This window comes from Panthera uncia, chromosome B4, assembly GCF_023721935.1.
Source record: "Panthera uncia isolate 11264 chromosome B4, Puncia_PCG_1.0, whole genome shotgun sequence".
Taxonomy (NCBI): Eukaryota; Metazoa; Chordata; class Mammalia; order Carnivora; family Felidae; genus Panthera; species Panthera uncia.
This window is the reverse complement of record NC_064809.1, coordinates 127,526,271-127,550,207: the sequence shown is the minus strand read 5'-3', so window position 1 is coordinate 127,550,207 and position 23,937 is coordinate 127,526,271. Positions and strand designations below refer to the sequence as shown.

Genomic DNA, 23,937 nt, shown 5'->3' with positions numbered 1-23,937 from the left:
ATTCCAACACATACGCACGAGCGAAGGGTTTTGGTTTACAGCGAACACATTTTATTGCAATTTTTTTTTTCAGCTAACAGTATCTGCGCATCTCGAAATTCACATCTTGGACTTCTTTCTAACCCACGTAGGCCTGACTGCCGTATTCATCTGTTGCACAGGATTCCGCGTTAGAATATCCTGAAGTCTTGTTGTTAATTTCACCATTGGTGAATTATATACGCTGTTTAGAATTCCTTTCCCCCTGACCACAAACACTTTTGTGATGAACAGGGATTTGGGAACAAAGGTTACAAGGACATCGGGTTGGCCGCTTGTTTAAAAAACATTATGAAGCTAGAACATTCCAAGTATCTCAGGCACTTTCTAGATCATAAAAGTAGCATTTCGGTTGGATGGGCGAAGAATGGGTGTTTCAGCAAACGATGGAAAAACACCCAGGCCACTCGTTTGGTGCAAACATACAGGCAGTTCTCCCCTTCGCACGCATCCACTCCAAAGTCATTACGATTTGACGCAAAAAGCTTGAAACTCAGAAAGTACTGGTGAAAATATAAATTAGGACAAACGTGATTTCGAAGTGGCGAAGGCTTTTGTAAATTTGACATCAAAAGTGGAGCCAGTGACTCTAACCCGAAATGCGGAAAAGTCGACATCGTGTACGTCTACGGGCCTCACATATGAAATGAAAAGACACACTACAAACTAGGGGGAAAAAATGTGCACCGTCCGTGAAAGATCGCATGTAAACAGTTTTAAAAACTTAATCAGAAAAGGATGAATACCCAACAGAGCAAAGTCCTTAGTGGGCTTAGCCCCGTAAAACAAAATAGGAGTGCCCAAGAAATACGAAACCATGTGCAACCTGATAGCTATCAAATAATGCAAATTTAAATGATTTAATGCCTTTTTTTGTTTTTGCATATCAGAAAGGCACAGATTTTTAAGAAGCCATAATCCTCCATGGAGGCCCAGACATAGATCAAAAGCCCCTCGTCCATGGCCAGCGGGGGTGGGGGCTGTAAGGTCTTTCTGGAGGGAGGGCAGGAGGGCCATGTTGACTATAAGCCCCAAAGTGTACAAGGCTTTGATCATTTTCCTTTTTTTCCTTTGTTGAACAGTTTTTCCCAACATTTCTAGAGTGTATGTGGGTTCAGGACTCCCCTCTGCTTCTGAATTTCTGCAGGCCCCACCAGCCCGGGTGTAGAAGGGAGACCGCTGTGGCCAGCAGGCAGCTGGGACATTCTTCACTTGGGCGGGTGGCCTCTATCCGAGGCAGGGGCCTGCAGTCCCGACCTCCCCAGTCATAGCGGTGGGCCCAGCAGGGGCTCCCACGGGCTCAGAACAACTCTTTTCTTGCCCCATGGCTTGGTGTGACCGTCGTCAACGCTGGTATTTTGCCACAGTGCCTGGGGCTGCAGTGCCAGCCATAAGCAGGCCGGTCCTACACTGCTCTTCCCCACCTCACCCCTCCCCCACGACCCTCACGGGGTGGGGGGGTCTCTTCCCTCCCCATGAAGGAAACGCATTCGCACCTACCAGGGCCAGGCTGCAGACACAAGTCCTTAACACAACCGGACATGTCAACGTCAGAACAGGCTCTGACCAAGACGTGTCCTCTCAGGATGGGCTTAGCTCGGACCTCAAGCTCACTTGAATGATAAGTCAGTGGAAAGAGAAAGAAGACAGTGGCAAAAGCAAGGAAATCTGGTAAGAAAAAAAAAAGTGGGCAAACGGAATGAGTATAGAGAGAGCGCTAACAGTCTGGAGTTTAAGATTAAGTTAACAGGACAGAAAAATGTGTGTGTGTGTGTGTGTGTGTGTGTGTGTGTGTGTCTGTGAGAGAGATCGGGAAGCAGTGGGGGCAGAATTCCTTGGCCGAAGGTCAAGTGAGAAGGGAGGAGGTCGACTAACTTCCGGATCATCTGTTCCAGCACGGAAGCTTCTCCTGGGCTTTGCGGAAGGGACTGTGGGAGGGGCCGGGAGGTGGCGGGAGGGCAGGTGGACCACCCCCCGGGATCTGGGGTGGCTCAGCACACCTCCTCCGGCCTGCTGACATCCCAGGGGGGCAGCGACAAGTAGTCCTGCTGTTTTAGGGCTTTGAAATGCCTGACGGCTGGCACCTGGGGAATGGCAGGGCGCATGGCCTTCTTGGCCTGGAACATGTGGTCGTGGTCCCCGATCTCAGGACACGGTCCTGGGGAAGCGGGTGAGAGAGGGCCAGGTCCCAGGCCAGGCAGGAAGCAGTAGTCACCCACTTGCTGCAGGACCAGGAGCCCCTCGGGGTGTGGGGGGCTGGGGGCTGCCTCCCCTGGGCTCAGGATGGGGCTGCTGGCTGCAGGAGGGGCAGGACTGCCCAGAGAGGACTTGGGGGACTGGCCTGGGGTCAGAGGGATGTCCACATAGCCCTCGATTTCTGGCTTCGTGGGGGCTGGGACGCTACAGAGCCTACGGGCCGGTCCAAGACTGAGGCCGTGGTTCTGGTCTGAGGGCAGGTTCAGGGGGTGGACCTTGGAGGCAGACGGCAGCCCCGGGGGCCAGGGAAGTGCCAGGTCTGCGGTGGTGACGTAGCCAGAGGCCGTGACGCCGTCCCCAGGGTCCCCAGAGCCAGTGGGCAGAGCCGTGAGGGCCCTGTCCTTTGGGCCCTGACCGCTCACCATCAGCCTGTATACAGGAGAGGCAAGGCCTGCCCCCGACTCCGGTGAGGGGTTCCCTTCAGCCTCCGGGCCGGGGTTCCTCTCCAAATCCTTGGCCTGGCCCTGTGCCATCACCTGGGCCAGTGGAACCAGCTGCACCTGTCCTCCCGCGGGCAGACACAGGTACTCCAGGGACCCCGGAGGCTGTGGCTTCTGGCTCACGCCCCTCTGTGGGGGCTCCGGAGGGCCCATCACGTCAGGCAGGGAGTGGCTGCGGGGTAGGCCCAGGTAGGGGCCGTTGAAGTCGAAGCCGGAGACCCGGCTCTCGGGCCTGCCCGCGGGGGCCGACGGGCCTGGATGGGGGCTGGGGGGCTGCTCCGTGCACGGGTCCGAAGTGGCTGAAGCTGTGTCAGGGTCACACGGTGATTTGTGCACATCTTTCGGGTCCTCTGTGGTGAGAGGTGACACTTCGCTGTGCCTACAGTCTGCGGGAAACACCCTGCGGGGAGAATGGGCACAGGGACGTTGGGGTCCCCTGGGCAGCCACTTCAGCTCATGCTGGGGCTAGGGGCCGGGGTCAGGGGGAGGTCTGGCCCCACCCGGAGCTCAGGGAGAGCACAGAGCAGGGCAAGGTCAGGGAGCGGGCCCGGAGAGGACATCGGGTGGCCCTCGTGGGTCTCGCCCGCCAGCCTCCATGTTCTTGTTCAAGCTCTTCCCCTGCCAGGTGTGGTCCCCTCACCCCAGGTTCCTTGATATCCACCCAGCTTCGGGGACCGGGGCTCAGTCATGCCCTCATCCCTTCATCCCCCACCGTGCCATCAGCACCTCAGTGTGGGGTCTGCTTGGCCAGTAGGGCAGGGAGAGGTCATTGCTCCGGTCTTCCGTGTCTGGTCAAGTCCATGGTATGGCCCTCCCTAACCTGGGAACCAGGAAGGTCTTCCGGATGTCTGACGGGTATGCCTTTTGCTTTAGAGCCACCAACCCCCACGGATCTCTCTATACTGAGCCACAGGCCAGAGGCCACCTCCTCTGAGCCTCCAGTGTGCACAATGGGGCCACCCTCCCACATCCTAGGGACCCCGTGCCCAGACACTCACCCCTCCAGCTCAGGGAAGTAGCTGCCTCTCGGCCCCTTGTGCAAGGGGCTCCTGATGGTGAGTACCGCCATGCTGCCTGGGAGCCCGAGCCCGGCACTCCCGTTCTGGAAAGAGAAAGGACCCTTGTGCCGTGGCTGTGTGGGAGCCCGAGAAGCTGAAGGTGGGGGGTGGGGGTGGGGCGAGGAGGCCAGGGCATGACAGGGGATACAGCGAGCCCCCCAGACACGGAAGGAGTCTCAGCAAGGTCAGGACCCGCCAGGGCCCCCTGACACCAGGGAGGAGAAGCCCAGAGAGGGGCTGGGACTTCCCATGGGCCCTCGAGCATCTGAGGATGGGGACCCTCTTCTTGCAAGTTCACTAATCTGGGGTGTCACTGCCTCCACACTCACACCCTACTTTCCCCCACAGTAGCCATGAGGGTCCCCCCCCCCCCGCCCGCCACCGGGCAAGCTGGCCCTGCTGGACCAAAGGGCTCCTGTGACCCATGTGCCACCGCCTGCCTTGCGTCCATCTCAGCATCTGGGATGCTGCCAGCCTCACTGCCTGCCCCCCCTCGGCTCCTTTTATGAGAGGGGTCCCGTGCCCATCCTCCACAGGCCTTCTGTCTGCGGTGGCCTTTCCCACCTGGCCCCACCCTGGCTCCTTCAAAGCTCAGCTCTGCTGTCCCATCCTCAGGGAAGCCATTCTGCCTCTTGTGAGCCCACCTGCCCCCACGGGACTGAGCCCCTCCCCGAGGCCACCCCGACTCCCGCCTCTGGCTCCTGCTCCGAGGGAGCCCTGCACCCTGGGCCAGCCCTGGGAGCCTGCAGGTGCCCAGAGGATTGCAGAGCTGAACCTGCCGGGGCTGGCCTGCCTCTTAGAGCTTTCTAGCACCTTCCCGGGCCACCTCTGCTTCACACTCAAAGCCACGGGAAGGCGGGGAAGACATAGGGACGGGGACGTGGCTGCAAGAGTGAGGCGCCCCTACCACCCTGGCCGCCTTCGCGGTCCACTCCTACCTGGAACAGGTGGCTCTTGCTGGGGTTTGGGATTTTCTCCTCCCACTTCCGGTTCAGCCTAGAGAGACACCAGGGAGGTGACTGTGAGCCAGAGGCCCCATGCTCACGTGCAAAGAGGAAACTGAGGCCCAGGGAGAAGGTGGGAGGTGGCCAAGGCTTCCCAGGGAGCGGGTGCGGAGCGGGGACTAGAGGGAGCCAGTTGTGGGGTCCCTGACACCCCCTGGGCTCCTGAGTACCCCCCCCCATCATAGAGTCCCCTTACCTGTACCCATAGATGCCACAGAAGCGCAGGACAGGGAGCAAGGCCAGTGTGGTGAACACCAGGATGAGAGCCAGGACCCACGTGGGCAGGACTTCCGGGAAGGAAAAAGGAACATTAGCATCTGGGGAGGGACAGAGCTGGAGGCTTAGGAGGTGGGGAGGAGCTGAGGCCAGGTCAGTGCCCCCAGACCCTGCTCTGTGCAGGCGCGGCACTCCAGAAACTCACTGGCTTGGCGTGCAGCGTGGCGGGGCGGGGAGGCCAGACATAGGCGAAGAAGAGGGCATTGGTCTGACCTCCCCCACCCCCATGTTCAAGTGCTGGGAAGGACACAGAGGGTTAGATTCTTTCCAGTAGCAGAAGGAATTATGGGGGTGAGGGGCAGGGCCATGACTCCAGCCCATGGCAATCACAGGGGACTTGCTGTAGGAGGCAGCATATAAGCTTGAGCATCGAGGCACAGGGAGGCTTGGAGAGGCGGAGATGGGGAAGGCCATGCTAGTATAGGAACCAGCAGGTACAAAGGCCCATCGGGAGCCCCAACTTCCTGCCTGCCCGGCAGCCTTGAGCCCTTCACAGGCTGGGCCCCTCCAGGACTTTCTTGGTCTCTTCCCTTAGGCGTGGTGTCCAGTCCTCCTTTCCGCTTGATTGTGGCCCTCTCCCTGCGACTCCCCCCCTGCAAGGCTGGCTGGGGCTGGGGTCCCTGCTGCTAATACCTCCTCGGTCCTCTCTCTGCCACCACGTCCTGGACCTAGTCTGGTACTTGTCTCCTGGTGGCCACTATGGCCAACGGTGAGAGACATTGGAAGCAGCAATGGGGGAGATTAAGAAATCAGACCGAACCCTTCCAATCCCAGGCCCCAGCCCATCGCTCCTGATGTTTGCTACCATGGTAACCGGAAACGCATGCTGAGTGGTCACTAGGTGATGGCTGTCACCAAGGCTAATGGAACAAACCGTGGGTCATATCAATAGAGGGCTAAGCTCCAGTCCAAGGGAGGACCCCTCTTCTCTGCTCTCAGGACCTCACCTGCCACATAGGTGTCGCTTTGCAGTGACTAGTGACACGGGGAGGAAAGGACACTCAGGTGGAGTGGGGTCACACCCCTGTGTTCACATCACGCTTGTCCTCTGCCCAGCTGGGCTGTACCCGGAAGGGGGGTTGGCTGGGACACCTACCCCACTCCGTGTCCCAGAAGGTCTCCTCACTCCACTGGCTCCAGACCCCGTTGTAGCCGCTGGGGGTGGGCCTGACCCTCACTCTCGCCTGGTACCTGGTGAAGGGCTCCAGCTGTGGCAGTGACATGACGTGGGAGTTCTGGAGGGTCTCCGTCTTGCTCTCCTGTGGGCACAGGCAAGTGAGCAGGTCTGCTGAGGCTGAGGCTATTTGCCTGGTGCGGGGGGGGGGGGGGGGGGGGGGCACAGCCGCAAGCCCCTCCCACCTCAGCGCCCCAGCTTTTCTGTCCCGTCAGGCCTGGGCTGCAGCCGCATCCCCAGATCTGAGTCCTCCCTGCCCCCCATGGAGGGCCCTGCCCCAGGGCGCACAGAGGCAGAGCACTCTGGACGGGACGGGGGGCCGCACCCCTGCGACATAGGACAACACCGAGGCCCAGAAATCCTGAGGACACAGCGTGTGCCACCCTCACTCTAAACCGCCCCGCCCACTCCCGAGCTCCTCGGGGATGGCCTGGACCCCGGTTATGGCCTGCCCAGGAACGCAGGGCAGCATCACTGGACCCCAAGACGGGGTTTGCGAGCCGGGGCCCCACTCCCAGCTCCACCGCTGATGGCGCCCCTCCTGGCTTCCGTTTCCCCGCTTCCGGACCTGAAGGTCTGGGGCGGGCTCTGAGGTTGCCAACTGGGGCTGCGGGGAGCCCGGGTGCTGCACACACAGCCCGGGGGCCGTCTGGGGGTGGGGGCCAGAGACCGAACCCTGGGCCGGGGCCTGCCTGCTTTATCAGAGCAGCTCCGCTCTCAGCAACTGCACATCTGTGTTCCAGAGATTTCTCTGAAGAAGAATCCCCTCCTGACTTTTGAAAACCCTTCACCCAGCTGCCTCTCAGCCCTCCGAGTCCCGACGTTCTACATCCCCTTGGCAAGTCAGGGTCCCATCGTCAATCTGGGCCATGTCACATCACCCCTGTGAACTTTAGCACCTCCGCCAAGTGATAGGACAAGACCAATTGACCACACAGGGCCGTGACCGCGAAGTCTCAGCGGCTTCCTCTGACCGGTCACCTGCTGGGAGCCAGGCCCCTGGCAGGTCGGCGCCCCCCTGCGTGTTTTCTCCCATCCCCCTACCCCAATCCAGGCCCCTTCCCAGGCATAGGCCCTCACCTTCCATGAGTCTGCGTCTTTCTTGTACTGGATCTGGAAGGTGTGACCTATGTGTTTGTAAAGCATCTCCTCTGTTGTCCAGGACAGGGCGTAGCCGTCTCTGCTCTTGGTCACATTGAGGGTCGGGGGAGCCATCTGGACTGGAGGGAGGGAAACCTTTAGGGAACGCTGTTCTTAGCATTCCTCTGATGGAACGTTCTTTTCATCCCATGCTCGTCACAGGCGCTCTCTCTCCCGGTCCACCCCTTCTCGGGGTCCTTGCACCTCACTTTGCCACACTATCCACTTTGATCCGAGCAGCCCTCCGCTTGGGAGATGCTGAGATAGTCTCGTTTTGTAGGGAGGTGAGCCAAAGCACGGGCTACGCCCAGCATTTACGTAAAAATAGAAACACTATTAATTCGTCCTAGTCTACAGAATTAACTATGTCGCAGGTATCGTCGTACATGCTCAGTCTGCGTGAATCTCTCACTTGATTCTAACAGCAACCCAACATGGTAGGTACTATTAACTCGTCACATTTCACAGACGGGGAAACTGAGCCCCGGAACGATTAACTTGCCAAGGCCAGGCAGCTAACGAGTGGTAGAGGAAAAGGTGGCAACCCGGCATCCCCGGAGTGAGTGGTGGATTCCAACCTGGGTGAGCAAGACAGATTGGCTGTGGCCTCCCCCCCACACTGAAGTCTGGATGGAAGAGCCTGGGTCCTCAGGAAGCAACGCAGGAGGTTCCTTTGCATGGGATTCTTGCTGCATAAGAGGAGTCCGGGATATTGACCCGCAAGGAGCTACCATTTATTTGCGCATGTTCTAGCCCCCCGATTGAAGAAGTAACTCACAGCTCAACTATTTTGAAGCCTGAAAATATCAGTGCGTGGAGGACTTTGGAAATCGGAGAGCGAAAAACCCAATCAGGGGACGAAAGGGAGAGCCTAGGGGGGTACATTTGGCAGAAGGGGCTTCAGAGGAGCTGCGGGGTTGGACAGGAATGCAGAGCTCAAGAAATCGGAGAAAACAGGCTTTAGAGATGTGCTCCTGGGAACTATCAGTGGAACCTTCCTTCATGTTATTTGCCCTTGTCATTGCGGTGTCCTTGCTTCTTGAGAACGTCAAGGTTAGAATGACTTTTGTTCACTTGGCTCGCTGGGCCACGTTTGGTGGACAGTGACCAACGTGAAGACTGGGCCACAGGGAGTCCTGAGTTTGCGTGGGTTACGCGATGAGACAGGACTGTGGCAAGGGGGCCTGCGCGCAAGGCTGGGGGTGAACTCACTGTGGTCTGAGCTCTTTATAAACTTCTCCTCCTCCTTCACCCGAACAGAGATGGCGTACTGGCTGTGGTTCCTGGGGTCAGGCACGGGAATCTGGCATCGGTGCTGGACCAAGAGGCCGGGGAGCTGTTCCTTCAGCACCGGGGAGCACTCCTCCTCCCTGAGGATCACGGTGCAGGTGAGGGCGAGGGAGGCAGGGGCCACGGGAGGGAGGCAACCTCGGGATGAGCCATGGCTTCCACTGGGGCATCTCAGGGTCAGGGGGAGGTCTGAAGGAAACAGGTGGTGACGAGGGGAGGGAAGGGCGGGTGGGGAGAGGGAGGAGAGGATGCTCACCTTGCACTGGCGCTGGGCTTGTAGAAGAGGGTGAAGGAGACTGAGCTGGCCACTTCAGACCACACTTCCCAGGAGCAGCTGAGCATGGCGACCCCATCGAACAAGCACTGGAGGTTCTGGGGCTGGGCCTTGTCCCCTGGGAAGGGAGACACTTCCTTTTATCCTCCCCTCCTCCATTCCTTCCTTCGCTCTCAAGTTACGTGAGCCTCATCTCAGAGAGACTATGGGGCTTTGGGACCAGAAAAACTAGGGCTTAGCATTAGTCTGAACCTGCCCGCGGTGTGTCCGCAGGTCAGAGAGTGAATTCTGCGAACCCTCTTACCCCCTTGTGCACCCTGGGGAGAGCGTCTGGTTTCAGTGTTGGTGGGGGGGGGGGGGGACGCAACACGATGATGTTGACATGTCCACACCCAGCATAGTGCTCACAGCTGCTCGGAATGCCACGGCCACCGCCCGTGATGCTTATCACTGTAACGTGGGCGCAGAAAGTGCGCAGAAGAGGCTGGGGCCCAGCCGTGGGTGGGACGCAGCCCTTGTGTCTGGAGAGCCACAGTAGGGATGGAGTCTGCCCTGGGTATCGATCTTGAACACAGGCTACAGAAGATCTGTGGAATCCCGCAGGACGGACCCCTGGACTCTTTCTGTCCGGAAGCTGAATGAGCCGCCCTCCCCTCAGAAGGGCATTGCCCCGATTTTGGCTTTGTTACCTGTCTGGGAGTGCCAGAGAACCTCCGGGCTCCACTGGCTAGGCCGCCCCGAGAGCCCTGAGCTGGGGGCCAGGCGGGCACGCACTCGGGCCACATAGGTGCTGCTGGGAAGGAGGTGCTCTGGCCCCAGGACAGCCTGGGAGGAGTTGCAGTAGAGGGTAGGGGCATCCTGCGGGGAGGGAGGGGTTAATGGAACAGGTGCCAGCTGGGCCAGGTCCCTCGGCTGGGGCAGAGCTGGCCATGGCCCCTACCTCCCAGGAGTCCTGAAGCCTCTTGTAGACCACCTCGTACTCTAGGTTTGACAGCCAGTGGCTCTGGGAACCCGGAGGGGCCACCCTCCAGGTCAGCAGGAAACGGTCCCCGACAGCGGTGATCTGGAGGTCCTCGGGTGCAGGGGCCTGCACTGGAGGAAGGGGCGGTCAAGTGTTCAGAAGGGGCTGGATAACTATACGGCGGCATGTTTTGTGTGGGCAGACTGGGGCCCCAGGCTGAGTGCCGTCCTACCCGCTGAGCAGCCTTGGACAAGAACCCTTTCCTCTGTGGGCCTCAGGCCCTTCACCTGCCAAACTGTGGGGGTTCACTGTGAACATGAATGAAAGCCGCACAGATTTCTGGTGTATATCACACAAGCTCCGTGAAAGGTGCTGCCAGTGAAGTTCCTCCGAATGGAGCCTCCGGTCCCTTCTGCCCACCTCGCAGCCTGTTCGGCCCCTTCCCAGCAGAGGGCGCTGTGGCTCACGTTACTCCCCACGATGCTGTCCATCCTCCTCCTCTTTCCACCTGCCCAGGATCCTGCTCCTCTCAGAGCCCAGCATACATGTCTCCTTTTCTAGAACTTTCTTGGATGCCCCCGTCCCCTTGGGCAGAATCCCTTGCCCCTCTTCCTGTCTCACCACAGCCCGTTGTATAGGCCTTAGAGCCCTGGGGCATTTATGTGTCTCCTTTTCTGCCTTTCCAAGTAATCAGGAGCTTATGGGTGGCCGGGTTCGGCCCTCCACACCCTTCCCTACCCCCATGGCCTGCGATTAGTGGTTCAGTGAATTTGGGGGACAAAGTGAATGAAGGATGAATGAATCCACGAATAAATACATGTAGGCAACCTTCACAGACTTTTCAAGAAGGCATTCCGTCAACCAACAGCAAACGTGTGTCTGTTGGGCGAGCATAGTCATTAACAAATGGCACGGCTCCTGCCTTCCTGAAGCTTCTGTGTCTGAATGCTGAGGGATGACCTTGAAACACAATCCAATGTGTCCGACCGGGACGTAGCATGTGAGAGCATGTCCGAGCTGGAGCCTCTAGAAAATCTTAAGCCCCGAGTGGCAGATACAGGGCGCCCCCTCTCCGCAGCCACAGCAGACATCACTAATCAATCACTGCACTCCTAGCCCCTGAGCCCCCCGGGGAGTGGGAATCCCTTTCAGCACAGAGCTCTAGAAGCTGCTCCCAACTGAAACGACTGGGAGCCTGAGCGCAAACCTGTTCCTCCAACCTGAGAGATCGTAGACCACTAGCTCATTTCACAGATGGAGAAACGGACAGAGGAAGGAAAATACCCCAGATCTCCACTCGTGGGAGCCTCAGAGCAGCTCCAACGCACACACCTGTCCCTCCTCAGCACCAGAAGCTTCCCTGATCCATTGCCAAAATGGCTTGGGGCTGGAGCTGAGCTCCCTGCTGAACACAGGCTCTAGGAGACAAACGTCACACTCCCCTCCCCGTTTCTAAGTTGTCCCCGTGTCCAGCATATCACCTTCCCTGTGACCAGGCCATATGCTTCACAGGGGCGGGGACACTGACCGGCTTGTTCACTGCTGTGCTGGTGGATGTGGGTGCTCAGTGAGGGAGCAGATGAACGAGTGAAGGGCACGTGTGTCCTAAGTATGATTTGTATGCCCCCCTGCCGCCCGCTCCCATGCCCTGGCCGCGTTCCAGTAGAATGCTCGTCATTTCTCCGTGGGACGAGCGCCTCAGGTTGCATCCCGGGCCCCAGCCTCCTGCCCCCTCCTGCCCCCTGCCGTCTACCCTGTGCGTCACCCACCTCGGGCGTCCTCACATCTGATCAAGTCATGCGCCTTCGATGGCTCTCCATCACCTAGACGTTGGCCCCTAAGCCCCTTTGCAGGGCCCAGCAGCGTCCTCAGGTCAGGCCCCTGCCTGCACCTGCCCCTCTCCGTCTTCCTCACGCTGTCCGGCCCTTTTGATGGTGATGCTTCTGGGCTACAGTTTCTCGCGGTTGCCCCAACCCGCCTTGCCCTCCCCAGTCTCCCAGCCTTGGCACATGCTGTTTCCTCTAGGAATGTTCTTCCTGCTCTGTCCTCTTACCCACCCTTCAGCTCTCCCTGCCAAGCTCTTGCCACCCCCCCCCCCCCCCCCCCCTGCCACGCCCTTCCCCCCCCCCCCCCGCCCCGGGGAAGCCTGTCCTGACCCCCCGGCCCCCAGGCTCCTTGCCCACTGCCCCTCAGCATGTGGCACATGGCACCCACTTCTGGTTCAACCTCCGGTATTTCCTGGCCTCTCAACCTGCATGCTCTGAGCCCCACCGGGATGGGGCCCTTTCTCATCCATCAAACGCGTTTAGAGACACTGTTGCAAATGAATCGGCCGTGGCCTAACCAATCCCCTCCACCGGGCAATGGCTTTGTGTTGCCGTGATGAGAACAGGCAGGAAGCGAAGGCGGGAGTCCCCTCTCTGTGTGACACTTGCACCTACAGTGGGGCCTGCCCAGCGTTCGGAACCCCGGATGCTAAAGTCACACACGTGTATCTGAGGGGCCTTGGGCAAGTTCCTGTTCTCCGAGCCTCGGTTTCAACATCAGTGACATGGGGTGAAAAAGAAAACAGGGGTGTGCGACACCACACGTCGTCGTAATGGTTACGTAATATTGGGCAGTGTTTCCTAAAAGCCAGCCATCCGTAGGGTTCTTACTGCATCAATTTCAACTTTAAAAGGTGATCCCCTCGAACATGTCTCGTGTAGGTTCATTGTGAGCACAGATAAAAATTGAATTAATGAGGCTGAAGCGTTGGTTACGTTTCTGGGTAACACACAGTCGAACGAAGCCTAGCTAGGTCATCGACACCCACCCGGGACCATTGGCTTTTTGGGGCCGCTGTGGACACGCGGGCCGCGCTCACTGGAAGCCACTCAGGGAGGGCAGGGAGGTGATGACCTCCATCTCCAGGGCAGGAAGCCCTGGGCAGAGCTGATCCATCACTGGCTTGACTGCTCAGGGCTGGCGCTTTGGAAAAGTCATGTGGCCTCTCTGGGCTTTAACTGCCTCATCTATCAAATGGGTCGTTGCAGACGTTGGATGAGGCTATATCGGTGATGGGTGTTCTCAAGCTAGGAAGTTTCTACCCGAATAGGGAGGCTGGTTCTCCTAGAAGGGCAGCCTTCACTGCTGGAAGGCAGTATCTTGGCGGGTGCTAGAGCAGTCAGGGCCCAGGGAGGTGCCACCGGCCGGGGGCTCTGCCCCTTGGACCTGCTCCAATGCCTCGGTTGTCGGGAGGCCACACCCTCCTCTCTCAAGAGACCAGAGCCACCCCCTCCCCCCCTTGAAGACTCTCGCTTCCTGGCCCTTCTGCCGTCTCGCCACCCCCCGGGGTCCACTGTCCTCCCGGGACCACTGCCATCCGGGAACCCCAGAACTTACCATTCTGGTCCAGAGTCACGGTGAGCTGGGCGCCCAGAGGCCTGTCTGGTCGGAATGAGAAGTAGTCTTTGTCGGCGAGGACAAAAATCTTGTAGGGAATGACACATCTTCTGGGCACGCAGCCGGCACAAGGGTGGTCCAATGACAAGCCCGTGTCATTACTGAGATCACAGGACACTGGCACTGGAGGGTTCCTGCCAGCAGAGAACATGGTGAGCCCAGAGTGAAGAAGCATCACGCGTTCAACAAAGGTCCTGAGCGGTCACCATGTGCGAGGCTCTGTCCGGGGCCAGGGTGCTGCCGTCCTGGTGGAGGGGGACACGCATGGAAGAACCGGATAAAATACGTCACATATCAGATGGAGCAAACTTTACACGGACAGATACAGCAGGGAGATACGGAAGCCAGAAGGGGTGGGGTGGGAGGTGCAATCTGAAACAGGGGAGACAGGGAAGGCCTCATGGCAAAGGCGACTTTTGGGCAGAGACTTGAAGGAAGTCAGGGAGGGAGCCACGCAAATTCTGGGGGAAAAGGTGAGTTCAGGTAAAGGGAACAGCTGGTGCAAAGGCCCTGGGGCGGGCACGGGCTTGGAGTGTTGTATGATTAAAAAAAAATTTTTTTTACATTTTTATTTATTTTTGAGAGACAGAGACAGCACAAGTGGGGGAGGGGCAGAGAGAAGAGGAGACACAGAATCGGAAGCAGGCTCCAGGCTCCGAACTGTCAGCACAGAGCCCGATGCGGGGCTCGAACCCACAAACCGTGAGATCGTGACCTGAGCCGAAGTCGCAAGCTTAACCGACCGAGCCACCCAGGCGCCCCTGCAGTGTTGTAGGATTAGGCGGTCACCCAGAGTTCATGGAGTGGCATCTGTGAGGGTGGGAGGTGAGGGAGACCAGTAGAGCAAGGTGACACGGCGCTTAAAAGGAAACCGAAGAATTTGGATGTCGCTGAGCGTGGAGATAATTGAGTTATGAGCAGAGGGGTGACATGTCGTGACCCAAAGGCCTCCTCTGGCCGCTGGGCCGTGGATAGATAGGGGTGGATGGGGGCGGTAGTCTCGGAAGCTGAGAGACCAGATAGGAGGCTCCTGAAATAGCCAAGTGACGGGCCGTAGTTCGCACCAGGGTGGTGGTGTTAGCCTCGGCCAGATTCGCGTCCTGTTCGAAGATCGAGTCTGCAGCATTTGCTGACGGATTAGAGGCGCCGATGGGGAAGGGAAGGTGCTAAAGGAGGGAAGACAACAACGAATCTCCCAGCTGGTCAGCAGGAGCCTCTGGGAGCTCCCATTCAGTGAAGCGGGAGGTGGGGGGTGGGGTGAGCGGAATTTGGTTTAAATCGCTGGGGGTGGAAGACACCTTCGTCTACAGGCCACGTGGGGGGGGGGCAAGTGCACCTGTAGGCCTGGATCTGGGGGAGGGGGGGCGCGGGGCTGGAGAGCACGTGAGAGTCACCAGCATGCAGCCTGGGGCTGGGTCTCTGCCACTGGGTCAGGTATGAAAGAGCGGAGATCCAAGGAGGAACCCCAGGTCATCTCACCCTTCAAGTTAGAGATGAAACAAGGGAGCGAACAGGGAGACAGAGAAGGCGAGCCGGGGAGGAAGCGGAGGGGGGGGGGGGTTGTGGCGGCCAGGAGAGACAGGTGCTTTCACCACGGTCCGTGGGGCCGGTGTGTGTCAGGTGCCGCCCACGGTCAAGGAGGGAGGAGGCTGAGACCGAGCATTGGGTTTAACAGCAGGGAGGGCTTGGTTGCCTCGGGCCCGAGCGGTCTGGGTGGCCCGGTGGGGCCAGTCATTCCAGGTTCAGAATAACCGGAAAGACCTTGGACGCTGCGGGTCTAGCCAACTCTTTGGGGGAGGGTGGCCTCCAAGGGGAAGCAGAGGGTGGGCTCCACCGGAGGAGGTGGGGGTCAGGAGGCACCCCAGGGCTTCAGCCCTTGCTGGCGTCTGGGTGATGGCCATTTAATCATCCCCAGAATGGTGGGTCAGACCGTCACCAGACCCCAGAACGCGGTGCGGAATCTTCCCAAATGGCACGTCCCCCCGGAGACCATGCGAGGGCAACGGAGAAAACCCACACTCCGGAGGCCGCAGGGCCCCGGCTCCCATTCGGCCCCACAGCTGCCCCGTGGACCGTGCCACCGCGGCCTCGGTTGGCTCACCTGTGAACTGGGCGTCACACGCCTGCCCTGCCCACCTCGCAGCGAAGATAATCTAAAACTGACCTTTGCAGGGCGACTCTGTTAAACCGTGATGGAGGACGAGTATCACCACCTCTGTCGTCCACAGCGATGTTCACGTAGGAGACTCTTCCCCCCCTCCAAACCCCCGACGCCGGCCATCAGCACCCGGACCTGGCTGGCTGCCTAATGGGGCAGGAGCTCCTGGGCAGGGGCCTCCCCGTCCCTGCCCTCTGGCCAGCCCCCACTGGGGCACAGCCCCACTCAGCAGCCTCCCTGTGGGCCCTCTGACCCCTGAGCCCTGGTGGCACTTACTCATTCAGCCTCCGGAAGAGAGTCAGGTTGATGAACTTCTGGGCATCCTGAGTGTCTGCCCACCTGCAGGTGATGTGGCTGTGGTAGTCATTATAACACTGTAGGGTCTGCAGTGGGACGGTCTCTGCCAGGGAGAGGCAGAAAGGGGGTCACATCTGGATGTCCCTTGTCACCCCCCCCCATCCCCTCTGGAGTGCTGAGAGCTAGGGAGGGGTCCAGAGTCCTGTAGGGGCCCCTGGCTGCTAGACAGAGCTCCCTAGGGACCCTGGGCAGCGCGGGGAGGACGGGGGTTCTGCGGGTGTGAGGGCCCTAGCCATGGGCCCCGCTGCCTGGGTAGAAACACAACATTCTAGGGGCGCCTGGGTGGCTCAGTCGGTGAAGCATCCAACTTCGGCTCAGGTCATGATCTTGCGGTCTGCGGGTCCGAGACCCGCGTCGGGCTCTGGGTCAACAGCCTGGAGCCTGGAGCCAGTTTCGGATTCTGGGTCTCCCTCTCTCTCGGCCCCTCCCCTGCTCAGGCTCTGTCTCTCAAAAATAAATGTAAAAAACAAATTTAGAAACACAATATTCTCGTAGGGTCACAGCACATTTCCTGAGCCCCTGCTGTGCCCTTGCTCCTGGCGCAAGGTCTCTCTCCCACCCCAGGAGGGATGCTTGCATCGGGCATGGGCCCGGCCCCTGGACCCCTTTTGGGACAGCCTGGGAAGAGTGGCAGCATGGCAGAGCCCTCTAGGACCTCCCTGTCCTGGTCTCTTGGTCAGCTGCAGGGCCTGATGGTGGGAAGAGACAATGTGGTTCTCGGGGTTATCAGAGAAGCCATGCTCTCTGGGAGCCCGTGGGGAGCGGGGGTTCGTGCGCCTTAAGAGCCAGAGGAACATCCCAGCAGGGGCTTCCGAGCAGGAGGAGGGTGCTGGGGTCGAAGCAGGGAGAGACCGCCAGTCTGAGGGGCCCCAGGAAGAAAGGCACCGAGGAGGGGACCGGTCAAAGCCATCCGAGGCACAGAGTATCTGGGGGGTCGGAATTAAGGCTGGAACGACCGGCCCGGAGGGGAGACGCCTGGGATGCCACACTGAGAAGGTGGGCAGAGAAGCCACACGAGCAGAGATGGCTGTTCAGGAGGCTGGAGAAGAGGGAGAATCCAGGAGGCGGCGCGGGGCTCCAGAGAGGATAGGGAGGGGGAGAATGAGGGAGGGCGGGAGGGGTCTGGGGCTTTCTGGGCACATGTGGGCGTGGCCTTGCCCAAGGGCCAGCTGTGAGGAGGGTCACAGGGAAGGGGAGGCAGCAACGGAGCTCACCTTGGGCCCCCGCCACGCCGGGCCCCCAGAACAGAGCCAGCAAGGCAACAGGGAGGAGCCCCCGGGTCAGCACCATCTCTGGGTCAGCTCTGGACGAACGGGTGGCTGGCTCAGGTGGGCCTGGGTCTGGGCAGGGGCTGGGGTCCTCAGTGACCCGGAGTCGTGTATGCTTGCTCAGCTGGAGGCCAGGCCAGACCCATGTCCCCGGCTCCTGTGAGCCCTCTCGCCTGCGAAGGGACTCTGCCTGCGGAAGAGAGATCAGCTGAGAGTGAGTGACCCCCTTCCGTCCTGCACTCCCTGGACTTGACCCACGTTGCAGGGTGAAGCCGGGAGTGACGCACGGCCTCTGGCGCCCCCTGCCACCTCAGCCTGGCACCCAGGACAGTCCTTTCCCCTTAGCCTCAGTGCCTGGGGCGTGACTTGGAGGGAGATACATTTAGTGGCTTCTGAAGAAGTGAGATTTTTCCCACCCCCGCCCCCACCCCTAGGTCGTGCATCAGAAGCTCCTATGCAGTCCCCTGGCGATGGAAAAACCTCACAGGGAGGCCTGGTATCTGACTTGTTCTGAGCTCCCTGCCGGCCTCTGACCCGATCCGCTTTAGAGGGGTGGCAGGGTGTGGGGGCCACAGTGTCCTCCCCTGGGCGTGATCACAGCACACGCTCACTTACACTGCGCGCACACACACTCCGTTTACTGTCAACCCTCCCACACCACCCTCAGAATGCCTGTTCCCTTTTCTCTGCAGAAGGCCGGGGATTTCCTCTTTTCATTCTGTCTGGCCCTGGGAAGTACCCAGGAGAGCAGAACAGGGGACAGTGGTTCCTTTTCTCCCTCTAAGATTGTCTGAAATTTCACTCAAGAGGCACATGTGCACACACACGAAGCAGCAACTTTCTTACTGGGAAAAGCACGGCTCTGGGCTCAGCAGACCTGACCTTCAGCCCAGGCTCTGCTTCTCCCCCCGCCAGCGGCCTGTGCTGACCCACCAGTGCTCCCTGAACCTTGTTCTCTGCGTCGGTAATGTGGGCACAAATACACGTATCTCACGCGAGAAGAACCCAATGCGGTGATGTTCATAGGTTAGTCGGATAAAGGCTCCAGAAAGACGAGCAGGCTTGCTTGGAGCTGGTGGGGGAGGGGGGCGGGGGGGGGACGTATTCATCCCCTTCAGCTTCTGTAGCTGGAGGCCATGCCCTGCGGTAAGGGCTTGAGTCTATGTGTTTGCCTACCTGGGACTAGCCTAAACTTCCAGAGCTTTTATTTGGGTCTCACCACACGTAGAATACTACGTGTGCTAAGAGAGCGATTCCTCCTAAGATAAGTTATAGGTTTAACACAATTCCAAACAAAATTTACCAACATGGCTTTTTGTAGGACCTCAGGAAAAAAAAAAAAATCGCTCTGAGGACAGTTACTGAGATTGTTTAGCAATAAGGAGGCTCTCCCCAGTAGCAAAATTTATTGTAAAGATCTGATAAGTAAGCGTGTTGCACACATACACAACACGTCAATGGACGTCCTGCAGGCAATTCTATCCTGCCCAAGAACGTCCTACGTGAGGAAGGAGGAGTCGTGAATCAACGTGAAGGGATAGATAATAATAATTAAAAAAAAAACAAGGGCTAAGAGACAATGAATAACACTGTAAAACGTGTCCACCTAAATCGCTGTCCCACACCACACCCAAATATGGGGGTCATTAAACATTTCAATGTAAGACGTTAAATCGTATTAAGGTTGCAAAGCAAGTGGCAGACGGTGTGTGCACTGCCCCCTGTTCCCTTGGTCACAGAAGCTCAGGCTTCAGCGGGGCTTTGGAGCTACACAGAATAAAAGGTTTTATTTCCTACACTCTTCTGTTGCTAGGTGTGGTCATGTCACTAAGTTGTCCAAGGAGAAGTGAGCGGAAGCATCGGGTGTGCCTTCCAAAAAAAGGCTTCTTAAAGGGAGTTGGCCAGGGGAGGAGGGGCCCATTTCTTCCTTCTTCCAGCCCACAACTTGGAAGTGATGGCTGGAGCTCCAGAAGCCATTTTGGACCGTGAGGTTACCTTGAGGATGGAACCATATACAACAGAAAGAGGGAAGCCTGGGTCCTTCTTGTCACTCTGGAGCAACCACACCGGCCTGGGAGCGCCTGCCTCCGGACATCTTTTATGTGAGGACAAAGATAAACCTCCATATTGTTAAGCCACTGTTGTTTAAAGATTTTCCATACGACCAAAAAGATACAAATGGAAATAGAAGAAAACTTCACAGGGCTTAAAGGAGACAACGGTCCGCTAAAGGGAAGGACAAACTTAATTTTTAACAGTGCCATACTCAGTCACGTGCTGGTAAATTCTCGGTCATCCAAGAATAAAAGAATACTCCCAAAAGGTTCCAGTAGGAAACAAACATTATTTTCAGTGGAACAAGGGTCAGGTTGGCCAGATTTTCTTACAAGTGACCTTGAACTCTAAGTAGATAGCGATGTCTTGAGAATACTGAGGGAAAATATGTTTAAACCTAGAATCGTTAAAAGTCAAGCTTCCTTTGATGCTCATGGACAGAAAAACGCAACATTTGGAAATGGAGTAAAGACAAAGAAAATTTTCAGATCTTTTCTAAGAAACACAATAGGCTCTGGGATATATTTCAGGGGGAAAAAAAAGAGTTCAAGGAAGATAGCATATAATACGAGAATCAGTGATGAGAAAAGAAACCAAATAAGACTTATACTAAGTAGAGAAGAATTGTTACTTATAAAGTGAAAGTGAGTTAATTATGTCAAAACAATGCAGATGGTTGGAAGGTGGGAGCTGGCTGTGAGGTGAGGGGCAGAAAGCGGAGGAGAACTGAAAGCTTGTTAGGGTTCGTGTCTTGTTTTGGAGGCACAGAAGTGTGTTAATTACGCCCAAATGTTGATGGAAAATACACATTATGTACATGTGTTAAAAAGGTAAGGGTTAAAAGCCACTAAGAGTGAGGGGTAAGCACAAGAGCAAAAGGTGGACAGGGAGAGGGAAGGGAGAAGGAGGAAGAGGGGAAAAAAGAGAAGAGAAAAACCAAACACCTTTTTACTCGAAACAAACATGCACACCAAAATTCCCAAACTCATGAAGAAATTTACTGGTAGGAATAAAAACTGGAAATGAAAAAACAAACAAACAAACAAAGCAAACCATAAATTCATTCCAGACAAAAAGAATGTCATAGGGCAATGTGACAAAGACTTCTAGAAGAAGAATGTATCATGGCCACCTGGGGATTATTCCAGAAACAGACAAAGAGCCATGAAGCAATCTCTTCATGATTAAAAGAAACAGACCAACAGATTAAAGGGGGAAAGAAGGATCAGCTTATCCTGACAGATGCTTCTCAATATTCAGTAACACAAAAGCCATTCCCAATTAAACACACTGACAGGTGAACCTCGACAAATGAGGCGTTGAAGGGAACGCTGGTGTTTCTGGGCATCTACTACCAGTCTGTAGTGACGTCAGCGTCGAAGGAGAATGTGCATGTTGTCCCCGTCAAGGGCACAAGCAGGGGAAGGCCACCCACTACTGCCATCTCCCCCAGATAATCTCTAAATTCAACGCAATCTCAGTCAAAACTCCAAAAGGGGTTTTAACAGGCTTGAAACTGGTTCTAGATTATAACAAGCCGAACGTGAGAGACGGGTTCTATTAGCCAGAAAAATGGCGAGGAGTATGATCGCAGACAGATGGACTAGAAAACAATAAGGAAAACAACCAAATAGGAATTTGGGAAGAAATCGCGGCATTTCTAATCACAGAGGAAAGGATGGGCCACATGCTCATAATTACGATGTTGAGACAATTAGCTGATAATTTTTTAAAGCTAGATAATTACTTTACAAATTGCCTACCCCTCCAAATTCTGAGTGGGTTAAAGTTCTAAAAGTCAAAACTAAAATGATAAAAAGCATTACAGGTACTTCCTTAACCTCAGGTTAACAAGACACCAAACCCAAATTGAACTTGGAAGGCAATTAACATGCTTTTGTATGAAAGTATCTTCCACATGGTAAAGAAAAAGGACAAGTGATGATCTGGAAACATAATTTAAACGTTATGCAAATAAATTGTTAGTGTGCTTAATAAATGAGCTACTCCTACAGTAAATATGTAAAAGACAAAAAACCCGGGATATGGACAAAACATTCCTATATGTATCATAAAAGGAGCCCAGGTGGCCAATGAACATATGGAAGAGGAGTAACTTCACCCATAATCAGGGAAAGGAAAACTCCAAGCAAGAATCAGATAATTTTCCTCCATCCATTGGACACAGTTTCTAAATTTTTTTTTAATGTTTTTTTTTTTTAATTTATTTTTGAGACAGAGAGAGACAGACCATGAGCAGGGGAGGGGCAGAAAGAGAGGGAGACACAGAATCCAAAGCAGGCTCCAGGCTCTGAGCCATCAGCACAGAGCCCGATGCGGGGCTCCAACTCACAAACCGTGAGTTCATGACCTGAGCTGAAGTTGGTGCTCAACCGACTGAGCCACCCAGGCGCCCCGGATACAGTCTAAAGACTGATCATTTTCCTAAAGAGAAATGAGCCTTTTATACACCCCTGTGGGGTGTATGTTAATTCAGCTGCTTTGAGGATGATCTGACAATATTTATTACATTTTTGGATGCACAATCTCCTGCTCAGTAATTTTTCTAGGCATCTGGGCCACAGAAACACCTCCACAGGTGTGGAAAAAATGGGGGGAAGAAAAACCCCAACAAAAAACAACGAAATGTCTATCAGTATGGGATTGGGTAACTTGTGGTGTGGCCCCTACTAATACATGCTGCCTTATTTTGTAGGGCTAATAAACGACTTAAATTGATATGTGTTATTGTGGAATGTCCCAAATGTAATATTAGGTGAAAATATAAGTCATAGAACAATATGTGTATATATATATGTATATGTATATATTTAATTTTTAAATGTTTATTTTTGAGAGAGACAGAGCACGAGACGGGAGGGGCAGAGAGAGAGGGAGACCCAGAATCCGAAGCAGGCTCCAGGCTCCGAGCTGTCAGCACGGAGCCCGACGCTCGAACCCACAGACCGCGAGATCACGACCCGAGCCAAAGTGGGACGCTTCACCGACTGAGCCACGTGGGCGCCCCAAGCAATACGTCTGCTTATACTCCTGTTTATGTACAAAGGAAAGCTATATACTTGCATCACACTTAGAAAATGATTTGGAAGGACACATATGGTATAGAGTAGGATGTGAGGCCGGGAGATAGGGATAGCTGGCCCTTTGTCTCTTACGCTACACAATTCCGGATCATTCTAACGGCTGATAAAGCAGAGAGCCACGTATTTGCTTAGTACGAAACACGCTTATTAAACAAGTGAGGGACTATTCTGTAGTATTTGGTGCGTATCACACGACATGAGTGAAACTGGCAAATGAAAAAAAGGAGGGGCCGAGAGCTAACGGGAAAGGTTTCACTCGTTATAAAACTATTAGGAAGCACGAAAGGCGAGAGGTAGAGAAAATCAGGACCCGGTGATACAAAATTGCAGCAGGATCCGTAAGACTCAAAACTGTACATTTGCAACTTGTCGCTGGGACCCGTCTGGCGGGGCCGCACAGGCTGCCACCCCGGTGGGGACCTTGGAAGCCCTCGCGCTCCCATCCACAGGGCAAGTGCACGCACCTGCACACATCCTGAGGTAGATACCCCCTTAGACGCAACCCCCCCCCCATCCCCCACCAGCTCACAGACTTGGGTGCGGAACACCCACACCTGTGCCTGAACCCAACTGAGCAACGGAGGCTCAGGGTGGGGTGTTGAGAGTAAAACCACATTCTTCGAGGGGGGAAAACACATTCTTCGAGAGAGACCGAGCCTTTTCTCATCTTCCAAAGGGAGCTTCCAAAGCCACGCCAAGCTCTGGGCCGGAGCATGACAAAGTTCCAGGTTCCCCCCTCGCCTCCCAGTCTCTCTGCACCCCTGCATCCCCACGGACACCCATGGAAACGCACACACGCCCTCACTCTCCAGCTCTCCTTTTCTAAACCAGGACGGCAGAGGGGCGCCTGGGTGGCTCCGTTGGCTAAGCGTCCGGCTTCGGCTCAGGTCACGATCTTGCGGTTGGCGGGTTCAAGCCCCGCGTCGGGGTCTGGGCCGACAGCCCGGAGCCTGGAGCCTGCTTCGGATTCTGGGTCTCCCTCTCTCTCGGCCCCTCCCCTGCTCACTCACTCTCTCTCAAAAATAAATAAACATTAAAAAAATATATATGAAACCAGGATGCCAGGGACTATTGATGTGTTCTTCCCGCTCCAGAGACAAGGAGGCAGAAACCGGTTCACTGCCACTAACACCTCGGCGACACTTTAGCGGCAAAGCCAAGAGGGACGCCACGCAGGTGGGTGTGTGACCGCCGCCTCCCCGGGAGTCCTCCCTGCCAGGACGGCTGGATCCCGAAAGGGAGGCCCTCGCCCTGTTCGCACAACGCTCAAGGAAGCAGGCACCGCTGGCTGTCTGCTCACCCCCCGGCTGCCCGAGGAGCCTGGCCAATCTTCCCAAGAGACCAAGCCCTGACCCCCCCCCCCCCCGCCCCGGTCCACCCCCCGCCCGCCCCCCCCCCCCCCCCCACCTCTCCCCGTTCTCTGTCCACAGCCTGGGCCTCCCCCACCGCTCCCCACCCCGCCCCTGAAAGCCAGCCCGTACCTCTTCTTGGTGGGACGGCAAAGCCTTCTGCTGGAGTGTCCAGGCGACAGGGAGCCTGTCACGCTTCCTATTTATGCTGACGTCGTCGTTAGGAAACAGAAGCAGAAAGAGGAAGCGACACCGGCCAGGCCTGTGTCTGCACAAGTGACTCCTCACAA

The 23,937-nt window shown here is 56.4% G+C and overlaps 1 protein-coding gene across 1 annotated transcript; it reads right to left on the bottom strand.

Moving 5' to 3' along the window:
• Window positions 1-28: 28 nt before the first annotated feature.
• Window positions 29-23,886, bottom strand: CSF2RB (colony stimulating factor 2 receptor subunit beta). Its single transcript, XM_049626273.1, has 14 exons — window positions 23,780-23,886; window positions 17,086-17,329; window positions 15,791-15,914; window positions 13,297-13,490; window positions 9,892-10,043; window positions 9,641-9,809; window positions 8,934-9,069; window positions 8,600-8,757; window positions 7,328-7,467; window positions 6,170-6,332; window positions 4,994-5,084; window positions 4,732-4,789; window positions 3,734-3,837; window positions 29-3,135 (listed from the first exon to the last, which is right to left on the bottom strand). The coding sequence occupies exons 2-14, from the start codon at window positions 17,159-17,161 to the stop codon at window positions 2,031-2,033; spliced, it is 2,670 nt and encodes an 889-aa protein (XP_049482230.1). The 5' UTR covers window positions 17,162-17,329; window positions 23,780-23,886; the 3' UTR covers window positions 29-2,030.
• Window positions 23,887-23,937: the final 51 nt, after the last annotated feature.